Source organism: Sus scrofa, chromosome 6, assembly GCF_000003025.6.
Source record: "Sus scrofa isolate TJ Tabasco breed Duroc chromosome 6, Sscrofa11.1, whole genome shotgun sequence".
Lineage (NCBI taxonomy): Eukaryota > Metazoa > Chordata > Mammalia > Artiodactyla > Suidae > Sus > Sus scrofa.
Window position 1 is genome coordinate 82,831,940 of NC_010448.4, and position 11,922 is coordinate 82,843,861.

Sequence of the window (11,922 nt, forward strand, 5' to 3'; positions counted from 1 at the left end):
TCCCTCCTTATAGAAGACCTCAAAGCTGGAAAGGGATTTAAAGTTTAAACCAACCTCACACACAACCTGGGCAAATCTCACTCTAGACACGGTGTTGAGTGAGGAAAGTCAGACTCCGGAGACTAGATCCTATATGATTCCATTTATGAAAAGCTCAAAACTGGCAAACTAATCGGTGGGAGAGGTCAGTTATGGCGTGAGGTCATGAGGGACCCCCTAGACTTGACCTGGTTGATGGTTGCACAAGCTTACATATATGTAAAAATTCATGTTAAAAGTATGCACTTCATGTAAGTTATACCTCAGTTTTTTAAAAAGAGGTTTAAGTCAGTACTGTGGTTCCCACACAAGGACTTCATCAACCAATAAAATTCCATACTTCCTTCCCCACCTCCCAAGTAGAAGAAGTAATTTTCTAGAGTGACTCTGGATTAATGCCACAACTAGGAAAAAATCTAATGCTTGCTTCTTGGGTTAAAAAAAAAAAAAAAGACTGATTTTGAAGCTATGCTCCCAATATCCCACAAGGGGGCGCTAAGTAGTTGCCGAGATCACTCCAAAGGGCTGTTTCATTGTCGCTGCTTTCCTTCCCCACCCCTATTCTGCTTTCAGGCTCTGTCCCTGCTCACACTGGCCTCTAAGCAAGAGGTGAGGGCTAGACCGGTCCTATCTGAGGGCTTCTATTATATCAAGAAGTATGGGGAGTTCCCTTCGTGGCTCAGCAGTTAACGAATCTGACTAGGATCCATGAGGAGGCGTGTTCTATCCCTGGCCTCACCCAGTGGGTGGGGGATCCTGCTTTGCCATGACCTGAGGTGGGGGCCGCAGATGCGGCTTGGATCTCGAGTTGCTGTGGCTGTGGCGTAGGCCAGCGGCTGTAGCTCCCATTCCACCCCTAGCCTGGGAAACTCCATATGCCACAGGTGCAGCACTAAAACGCAAAGGGGGGGTGGGTGTGAGAAATGCCAAAGCAAGATTTTGTCAAAATTGTGGTATATTTTAGATGTTTTCCATATATGGGGTGAATGATAACCCATGTACGGAAGATGCCATACATTGTAGAGCATACTTTTTGAGATTGTTGAGTATTTTCTGCATCTTTCCCCAGGGGGCCATTTCCAGCTGAAGAAACACAAGCCTGCCCTTCTGAACATACCCCCCCCACACACACACACACATGTACACACACATACACATACAGGTTTCAGCCAGGTGAGATGTGGTCAGTATCTCCTAGTTTCTTGTGGTCCCTCCAGCCTGTCAAGCTCCCAAAAGCCTGCAAATTTCCAAACAAAAATGCCACAACCTCATCCACAGGGGCAAGACTGGATCCAAAGCTCAACTATTCATACATGATTTTTATAGAGAAGGGGGGTTTGTTTGTTTTGTAATGATTTGACAATAAGTGCTGGTTCTTTTGTAGCAAAAAGCCAGGTGGGACCTCAGATCCCTGGATTTGGCAAGTAGTTGCCATTTGTCTGCAGCTGGACTTTGAGTCTGACTGCCTTGGATTGAAGAAGCAGCCCAGGGAGAGTGCAAGGTTAATCCTGCATAACCGGTGAGCTTAAGAGAGCCCAGGAGGAGGAAGGTCAGTGTGGCAGAGCACCACTCAGTGCTGAAGGAGAAGGGGCCTGGGGAATGGGGGCTGCAAAGCTCCTGGGCTTCCTATCTCTTCAAAGCGTCAGACTGGCAAAAAAAGAGGAAGTCTCTGCTGGTCCTTAAAAAAAAAAAAAGAAAAAAAAAAGACTTTGGGGGCAGGGAACAAGTCACATGAAAATCCTACCTCCCTTGGAGATTTCTGAGTGTTCAGTTTGGCATTATCTTGAATTGGAGGTGAGGAAAGAGAACAGACAACATATAAGAAATGTATGAGGATGGTACTTCATTCATTTTGTTATCTTATTATAATTCACACGGTCCCCACCCCACTATAAACTAGACATGTCTAAGCGCGTTACACTCATCCAGTTCTCCCAACGATGCTCCAAGGAAAGCATCAATAATGATTTTAGAGCTGGGGAAACTGAAGTGCAAAGCAGGTGGCTGACATTATGGACAGAGTTGTGTCCTCCCAGATTCATAGGCTGAAACCCTAACCCCCAGTATGCCTAGATTTGGAGATGTGGCCTTTAAGGAGGTCACAAATGTTAATGAGGTCATAGGGGTGGGGCCCTAATCCAATAGTACTAGTGTCCTTATATGAAGAGGAAGAGATGCTAAGAATACACATGCACAGAGAAAAGGTCACGTTAGGACAGCAAGAAAGTCACCATCTACATACAAGCCAAGGAGAGAATCTGGAAATTGACCCTGCCACACCTTGAGCTTGGACTTCCAGCCTCCAGAACTGTGAACAAAGACACATCTGCAGTTTAAGCCATCCAGTATTGTGTTGTGGCGATCCTGGCGAACCATACAGGGGACCTGCCCAAGAAAGTTTTCCAGTTCAGGTGGCAGAAACCACTGTACCTGCCAATGCATTGACTGCTGTTTCCTCTAATCTTGTCAGGTGCGTCTTCCCTCAGCCTCAAGTTGTTTCCTCATGCTTGTATTCTGCCTTATGCCTGAAGAGATCGCTGCAGATTTTCAGAGTTGTTGGTGCAGCTCCTTTCTTTCCAGCACTCTGTACCCTGAGCTCCTGCTACTGGGATCTCTGCAGAGCTTCAGTTTTACCTCCTCTGCTAAAGGTGTCCCTGGGCTCCACCTGGGTTCTCCCCCCATGCACAGCTAGGAAGTTCTCTAAAGGCAGTAAGCTGGGGGTGATCATAGAGCTATCCTTGCTTGTTTCCTCTCCTAATGAACCACTGGCCTTCCTAGCTTGCTCTCCAGTAGCTTGGAAATTGCTATTTCACATATGCTTTTTTTCTTTTCTTTTTTTTTTTTTTTTTTTAAGGGCTGCACTCTAAAGATATGTAAATTCCCAGGCTAGGAGTTGAATTAGAGCTATAGCTGCTGGCCTACACCACAGGCACAGCAACTTGGGATCCAAGCCACGTGTGCAACCTCCACCACAGCTCACAGTAACACTACAACTCTGACACACTGAGTGAGGCCAGGGATCAAACCCGAATCCTCATGGATCCTAGTCTAGGTTCACTACTGCTGAGTCATGACGGGAACTCCCCTTGTTTTCTTGTTTTTGTGTCAAATGGCAAAAGGTAAATCCATCCCCATCACCCCATCTTGGCTGCAAGTGTAAGTCTCCTGTTTACTCTTTCAATTAGATTTTATAATTGTCTTCACATAGGTCCTCTGCTTTTTCTTTAAGTTTGTATCTAAATATACTCTAATTTTTATTGCTCAAATAATGATTTCCTCCCATCTCCATTTCCAGGTACTTATTTCTAGCGTGGAGAAAAACTATTGATTTTTGTATATATAACATTTGTCTTGAAACGGAAGCACACATTGGTCATAAATGCATTCATTCCACAGCAAGTAGTAGGAAGACGATAGGCTTCTAGGGCTGGTGCAGCTGCTCTGCAGTGCCAGCAGGGCCACAAGCTCTGCTCCACTCTCCTCAGCACAATGACTTTTGCCCTCATGCTTGTTACTTTATGGCACAAGACGACTACTCCAACTCCAGGCCTCACATGTGGAATCCAAGCAGGAAGAAGGAAGGGGGAAGCAGAGAGTGGCAACTCCCCTGTCAGGAAAGGAGCGTTCTCAGAATAAATCAGATTGTGTCTTACTATCCAGAACTGTAATATCTGAACACCAGTCAGTTTGGGGAAGCAAATGTTGAATTGGAGATTTTGTCACAAATTCACACACACACAAAAAGTCAGGGTTCTGGATGGTAATGAAGAGAATCGATATTGGACAGGCAACTAACAGGTCTCAAGCTATTCTTGCATTCTTAGAATAGACCCTGCTGGCTCAAAGCGAATTATTATTATTATTGTCTTTTTGCCATTTCTTGGGCCGCTCCCAGGGCATATGGAGGTTCCCAGGCTAGGGGTCTAATCGGACCTGCAGCCACCAGCCTACACCACAGCCACAGCAACTCAGGATCCGAGCTGCGTCTGCAACCTACACCACAGCTCATGGCAACGCCAGATCCTTAACCCACTGAGCAAGGGCAGGGATCGAACCCGCAACCTCATGGTTCCTAGTTGGATTCATTAACCTCTGAGCCACGACGGGAACTCCCTATTCTTTTAAATATATTGCCAAATTCTGTTTCACAACGTTTTGACTTTTGGGGGAGGCGCACCCACGGCACATGGACGTTCCCAGGTTAGGGGTCGAATCAGTGCTGTAGCTGCCAGCCTATACCACAGCCACAGCAACATCAGATCCGAGCTGCATCTACAACCTACACCACAGCTCACAGCTGGATCCATTATCTGCTGAGTGAGGCCAGGGAGTGAAACTGCATCCTCCTGGATACTAGTCAGATTGGTTTCCACTGAGCCACAATGGGAAATCCCTACATCAACTTTTAAAGGGAATAATCACCAGTGGTAATTCCATATTCATTAAACACTAAAGCTGGTATCTGTGAAATTTTCTCTGAGCTTCAGATTTTTATTAATTTGGAATGTCCTAATTTAGGTACTTGGCCTTTTTATCAACACATAGAAAAAAAATATACCATATAAAAAATTATATATCTTGACTTTTATTAAAACTATTGTGATAATGGTATTGTGGTCTTTTTAAGTTTTTATCTTTCAGATACATACTGAAATATTTATAAATGAAATTTTACATTTATTTCCTTCAAAGTAACATGAGAGTTAAGAGAGTAGATAGAAATAAAGATGAAACAAAGATTGGCCTAAGTTGATAATTACTGAAGATGAGTACTAGGTATATGGGACTCATACTACTTTACTGTCTTCTTTTGAATATGTTTGGAATTTCCTGTAATAGAAAATGGTTAAATATTTGTAGAATGGAAGCATGTTATGTGTATATCTGTCTATATATAAATGGGCAAATACAAATATTTGTTTTACAAAGTATTTACTGGGTATTCTATTCCAACAGGTATTTACTTTTTAAAAAGGGAACTGCAGGGAGTTCCCTGGTGGACCCATTGCTACTACTGCGACAAGAGTTGGATCCCTCGCCCAGGAACTAACGCGTGCCTCAGGCATGACCCCCAAAAAAGGGTGGGGAAGGAGAGACGGTACATGGTCACTATTCATGGCTGGAGAGTTGTTACTTCTCCAAGTTGGTCCTAAGCAGCCCGGGGTAGAGCCTGCACCCACCCTCCAAGAGCCACTGCCACCTCCCTCACCGCCATCCTTAGCTTCAGAGTCTACAACCCCAAATGGTTCCTGAGTCCCGTTCCAGATCTTTGTCAAATTAGTAACAACATTCAAAGTTAACAATGACTGCATTTACATATGCTGCCGGCATTCTTGAACCCAAAATGCTTCAAAGATTCAACATACACATTTAAAATACATAGAAAAATAATATAATTAGAATTTATACAAAGTAGATTTTTACAAAACAAGTACACTACAAGAAATACATCTTATATCCAAGCACAAAATTGTGGAAAACATACGTGGAAGTGTATGTTTAAGAAAAAACATTTATTTTTAAATGCTAAGTGGAAAGCATAGAAGGAGCTCTGGCTCACTGGTATAACTGAAGACAACATCAGTTTGCTAACAGAAACTTCCCCTCCATTTTGAAGCTTCTCGAAACAGTTCCTGAAGTAATGGATTAGACAGCTGTTCCTCTTTCCAAATTCTGTTTAATTTCAGCTGTATATTTCCCATAGAATCTTTCTGCCTTCTTGTTGAACTTGGCATTCCTTTCATTAATGTAGTCAATATCTGCATCATCATTATAGGGACGTCTCCGGCTATATTTGTCTCGTTTTTCAATTCTGGGTGAAGAAAATAATTTACAAAATTCAAAATTGTCTTCTTTTTTGATCTGAATTAAACAGGGCTAAATAGCTAAGTATGTCATCAGTACACTTAAACTAGCACCTTCAAGGGGAAAAAAACTGAAACTGCCCATCCAACAGCACAACCCTGGGCATGCACCTGAAATTCAATACACACAAACTCAGCTTCAGAATACTCCTCAAAGAGCAAGGACACACTGTTAGGAATCGGACACATGAAGTATCACTTAAAAATGATTATGACAAAATAATTAATAATAACCATAGCTAACATGGACAAAGTACACAGTTTGTACTAAATTACTCCCCTTAATGCTTGAGTGCATTAACTCATAAAATATCAATCCATTCTGCTCTGCCTAATCAGTATTAAATCGGTAACAAGAAACATGCAACAAAGGCACATTCATGAGAAAACTCATACTTCTTCAAATCAAAGAGTGAATGATAGTTTAAGTAAAAATAAGGCTAATTTCTTAATTTTATAACTTTTGATTTTGACAACTCAATTCCATCAATATTTTGCATACTCATTCAAATCATATGGACTCAACATCTACGAGCTGTCTGTTCCCCAAACCACTCTACATGCTAAGTCAAAAATTGGCAAGTACGATATCTGTCTTCTCAGTTCATTCTAAGCACATTATGTCCATTTGGTTATTAAACATTTCAAATTCCGGGCTGCTGCACGGAGTACTCACTGTTTTTCCAGATCTACCACCATTCTATCAATTTCCTCTGTGGAAGGCACGTGTGTTCCATGAAGAAGACTGTTGGATGTTGGAAAAAACTCTTCTCCACTGAAAATACGACAACATGGACTTGGAATAACACTGCGAGTGCGCCACATTTTCAAATTTCAAACTAAATTACCATTCAAGATGAGAGGTAAGATGCCTACATAACTTTACTGTGAGATTCTACTTTACCTTTAAAAAAAAAAAGAAGAACCTAAAGAGACAGAAGTAAGAAGTCACTTACTCCAACACCTTTGTTTTACAGATGAAAGAGCCAAGGGCCAGGGGTTAAAGGACCTGCTTCTAGGCTCAGGTTCTCTTTCCACTATAGCAGGCCAGCAAACTCCAGCATCTGTTTTTGTCAACAGTTTTACTGGGACACAGCCCACCTGTATGCCCATGTCGCCTCTATGGCTGCTTTCGCATCACAAGAGACCGCATAGCCTAATAAGTGTTTTTACTATCTGGTCCTTTACAGCACAAGCTCACCCACCCTGGCACTAAAGCATCCTGCCTCCTAAAATATCTGAGTATTAAGCTGGGTATTAAACTCTCCACGCCCAGATAGAAAGTTAATGAGGAGTTGGCTTAATTAACTGCTACAGATGAGCAATAAATGGTGTCATCAAGACGAGAAACCACTCTGAGACAGCTTGGATAACCCACGGCCAGGCACTCAAGTGTGTCTGCCTTTACGTGTGTCCATTTACATACACGAATAAATACATCAACATCATTTCAGGACAAAGTCGGGACTTGCACTAATCCCGTCAACTTACTGCTTTTCTCTCAGTCTCTCATACGTTTCCATGTCTGGTTTGATCTGTTTGGTCAGCCGATGATACTGACGAAGCTGGGCAGCAGCATAATCTAAAAATAAAAGGAGAATCAGAAATGATATATTTCCTTGTTTGGTCACTACTATTCAAAGAAAAAATCAAAATTATTATTAGTAATATATGCACAAGACAATAATCTATGCATAGGTTCTATCCTGAAAATGCTGATAACACAGGCTTCAATTTTACCACAACAAATACAAGGATCCAACTGAGTGCAGCCTTTTTTACTTCTGCCCTATGGGATATATTTGCATTTTTCTTGGGAGTAAGCCTCTCAGAGAACATTCCATGAAGCGGCATATCCTTTCTTAAAACCAGAAAAACTTGAAGGCAATGCTTATCCACCAGCCCCATTCAATAAAGTAAAGGTCAGTTTTACCTGAAAATCCCAGATCGGGGTTTTTCCTCCTCTTCTTCCTCTCCCATCTTTCTGCATCTTCTGCACTGATCTCTAACAATTTCACTTTCTCATAGTCTTCCCCTCTTGCTGCACATTCCTAAAAAGCAGGGGGGGGGGGAAGCCTAATGCAATTATTTGATCTATTTTAAATAAAGACTGAATAAAAATATCAAGCAGTACATTAAAAATAGCCAGGAAATTTGGAAATCTGCTCTGGTATATATGGAGTATTTCAATCTAAAAAATAATACTTTTTCAACATTTATCAGGACTCAGACCCTCTTTTAATTGTTTTATATGCACTGGCTCATTTATTTCATAATTAATCTCAAACAATTATCACAGTCCCCATTTTACAGAGGAGAAAACATAGGCACAGAGAGGTTAAATTACTCGTCCAAAGGGTCTGCGGCTGGTAAAAAGCATTTTCTTCTGTCTCAATACAACAGAACGACTGAATAAACCACTTATGAAAACAGCAGAATAGTTCCTAACCTTTTTCTTTTCTTCTTCTTGTAGTTCCCACTCCAAACGAGCTTTTTTGGCTTCCCAATTTGCAGGTAACTTAAGTCTTTTATCTTCTTCAACAACTTCCTGGTGATTTAATTTACGAGCTTCATTCTAAAACCATAAACACAAAAAGACTATCTGCTGAAACTTGGAAATAAATCCAAACAAATCCTTCCCTCTTTGAGGAAGGTCAGGCAAGACACATTAACAAGGGGACTCCATGTTATCCTAAAATCAAGAGCACCATCAAAGAATTTTAAGCAGGAACAGCCTAATTAGGTCTGCATTTGTATACAGTCAAGAAATGTGCTGGACTGCACTGGTTTGCTGATTCAGATGCCTGGGGGTTAAAGTCAGCTCTGTCTCCATCTACCTGTGTGGTCCCTGTAAGCAGGTTCCTTACAGTTAGACAGAACAAGGTTTCACAAAATGCAGAAGGCAAACTACAGCGGCACTTATGTAGACTTTAGATAGCAGGAAATAACATTACATCTTATGATGAGAAAAATATTCTACTTTCAATTCCCTTAATCCTAATTCAAGGAAGAAGCCTCAATCTGGGGCTAGGGGCCTTAATACCTATCTCAGTAGGTAGGTATTAAATCTTTCCCAACTCCCCCCTCCTCTTTAAATATTTTAACTTTACATTATGGCAAATGAAAGGCATTTTCCAGAGTTCCTGTCGTGGCTCAGTGGTTAACAAATCTGACTAGGAACCATGAAGTTGCGGGTTCGATCCCTGGCCTTGCTCAGTGGGTTAGGGATCCAGCATTGCCATGAGCTGTGGTGTAGGTTGCAGACGTGGCTTGGGTCCCGGGTTGCTGGGGCTGTGGCATAGGCTGGTGGCTGCAGGTCCGATTAGACCCCTAGCCTGGGAACCTCCACATGCCCTGGGAGCGGCCCAAGAAAATGGCAGAAAGACAAAAAAAAGAAAAAGAAAGGCATTTTCCATTTAACTTACTGTATGAGGAGTCTATTTTAAAATAATCTTAACTGCATAAAGCAAAATGAGTATACCATCTTAAGGACAACTTAAGTTAGATGTTTCTTGGGTCACAGGTTGCTGGCAGTTAGTCCAGGAAGACATGTCTCTTAATTTCCAACCACATGTTCTTTACACACTCCCGAGTAAATATTTAAGCCTGTTTTTTCTTTATTAAATTTTTCTAGGTAAAGAGAGAGATTCTTCTCAATAACCATCACTCACTCTTCTTTGCTCTGGCAATGCCCTCCAGTTGAAAAGACACATGTAGTCAAAGGGGTGTGTGTGTTGCACTCAAGGAAACAGCAAACCATGGAGAACTGTAGGCATTTCAGTGAGAGGATGTTAGAAGGAGCTATTTTCAGGGTTTGAGTTTGTATTGGGTGACTAGGGGGACAAGGTTTAAAGAAGCATGACTCTGCTCTGAATCAGGCACTGTAAGAAAGCCAGGACATTCTATGATTGGTATCTTTAGTTTTCATATAGGAGCCAAGGTAACTGAGTGAGACTAGTTGTACTTGTCACTGGTGTTAGCAGAAGAAGGTGCTGTGTGGTCATTTCTGTGGTTGGCACAGTCTTGTTTTTGTTACACTCTGATAGAGTGATAGAGTGATGTTGGGAGTTTTATGAAACCATGGCAAAGCTGTCAGGCCACTGAGTTGAAACAGTCAAGAAATGCTTTTTTGTTTCTTGGCTCCAACTGTAGCCAATTGTTTGCTGGACTCCTATCTCAGATATGAATTCTCTTCCATTGCATTTCTTCCCTTTGTGTACATATTTTGGTTTTGTTTTTGTCTTTCTGCCATTTCTAGGGCCGCTCCTGCAGCATATGGAGGTTTCCAGGCTAGGGGGTAGAATCGGAGAAGTAGCTGCTGGCCTACGCCACAGCCACAGAAACGCGGGATCCAAGCTGTATCTGCGCCCCACACCACAGCTCAGGGCAACGCCAGATCCTTAACCCACTGAGCAAGGCCAGGGATCAAACTCACAACCTCTTGGTTCCTAGACGGATTTGTTAACCACTGAGCCACAATGGGAACTCCGCCTTTGTGTAAATATTTTGGACATTTCATTTTTATGTTAATATCTTACTCATCTTTCAAGCAGTAGTTTAGGTGTCATCTCTTATAGGAGACACTCCCTGAGGTCCCCCAAACTGCAACAATATCTCCTCCTCTGCACTCCCAAGGTTCTTTGTTCCTATCTCAATTTTACAACATATATTTTTTAACAATATTTACAATATAATTTTTTAACAACAGTGTAATTTCTAGCCAGAAAATTCTCTCCTCGACTTAAGAACAGAGGCCTTATCTTACTCATCTGGTTCCCCACCAACTAGCTGAACTACTGACCCTACAGACTTTCCGAGATTTGCTGAGTACTTTTCAATGAAGCGACAACCAACTCTTGCTAACATGGACGAGTTTCTTCCATATATATTTCCCTAGATACAATGAAGAGTTTATACAAATCACACAGCAGGGAGGTTGTTAGTAAGATAAATGCCCAAACCAGCCCAACTAAGTTAAAACAGATGTGGGTGGGAGGAGGGCTGGAGAGAGCATGTCCCTTTCCAAAAGTGACTCCAATGTACTGCGAGGGTTGAGAACTACCGGAACGGAACTTTTATCCTGCCCTGCGGGCCTGTCACACGCGCGGGCGCGGCCTCCTCGTCCCTCCAGAAACGCGCACGGCCCCGGCCGGGTAAAAGGTCTCAGCGGGCCTCTCTGGCTACTCACCCGCTTCAGATGCAGTTCCCGGAATTTGCGCAGTCTCTGTTCGCGCTTCTGGGCGGCTAGCTCCTCGGGCCCCAGTGGGGGCTGCTGCTCTTCTGCGCCGTTCCCCGGCACCTACAGCGAGGAGGACAGGCTAGAGTGGGGCCAGTTCGACTTCTTCCCGGAAGGCCCAAGCGATTCCCCACAAGTCCCACCAGGCCGGAAGCTCAGAGCCGACCCAGACCCCACAGTAGCTGTACTTTCCTAGTCTGAAACACAAGCATCTCCTCCACCTCTCGCCCTTGCCAACCACCGGCGCCCTAACTAAAACCCCTGGGTAAGGCCGGCGTCACTTACCTTCTCGACCAGAGTAGCAGCCGCCATTACAGCCTTTCCTTTCCCACTTCCGGCAACAACTCGGAGCACTTCCGCCAGCCTTTGGACTGCCGCGTCAGTACAGGTTAGTAACTAGCGTAAGTCCCGCCCCTTCCAGGAAGCCTCAGGCAATTGGGACGAATCTTTGCCTCTTTCAGACGTGAGAGGTTTTCTATTGGGCAAGGCCTTGCGCAGCCGCAAAAGGCCCGGGGACGGGGAGGGGCGAGTTGGAAAAGGGTGTGAAGTGTTGCGGAAAGATTGACTGGGTAGGAATGGCCTAATGGGGGTACGGTGCAAAGTCGCCTCAACTGTGTATTGTACTCTTCAACGGAAAGGGCTTTCCCTTTAGCGCTTAGCTTCCGTGTCACCTCCTCCGAAGCAGGTCTTCCCTGACGACGCTGTTTCGCGTAGGCCCTAGGGACCGTCATATGGCAGTATTTTAAGATATTTTTCTCATCTGTTCTTTTTTCTTTTCCCCCA

The 11,922-nt window shown here is 43.3% G+C and overlaps 1 protein-coding gene across 1 annotated transcript; it reads right to left on the reverse strand.

Annotated features, from left to right (window-relative positions):
* On the reverse strand, positions 4,955 to 11,545 carry SYF2 (SYF2 pre-mRNA splicing factor). The gene is made up of 7 exons (XM_021095593.1): positions 11,425 to 11,545; positions 11,092 to 11,202; positions 8,353 to 8,478; positions 7,837 to 7,954; positions 7,395 to 7,485; positions 6,580 to 6,678; positions 4,955 to 5,851 (listed from the first exon to the last, which is right to left on the reverse strand). Exons 1-7 carry the CDS (start codon positions 11,449 to 11,451, stop codon positions 5,686 to 5,688), a joined length of 738 nt encoding a protein of 245 aa, XP_020951252.1. The 5' UTR covers positions 11,452 to 11,545; the 3' UTR covers positions 4,955 to 5,685.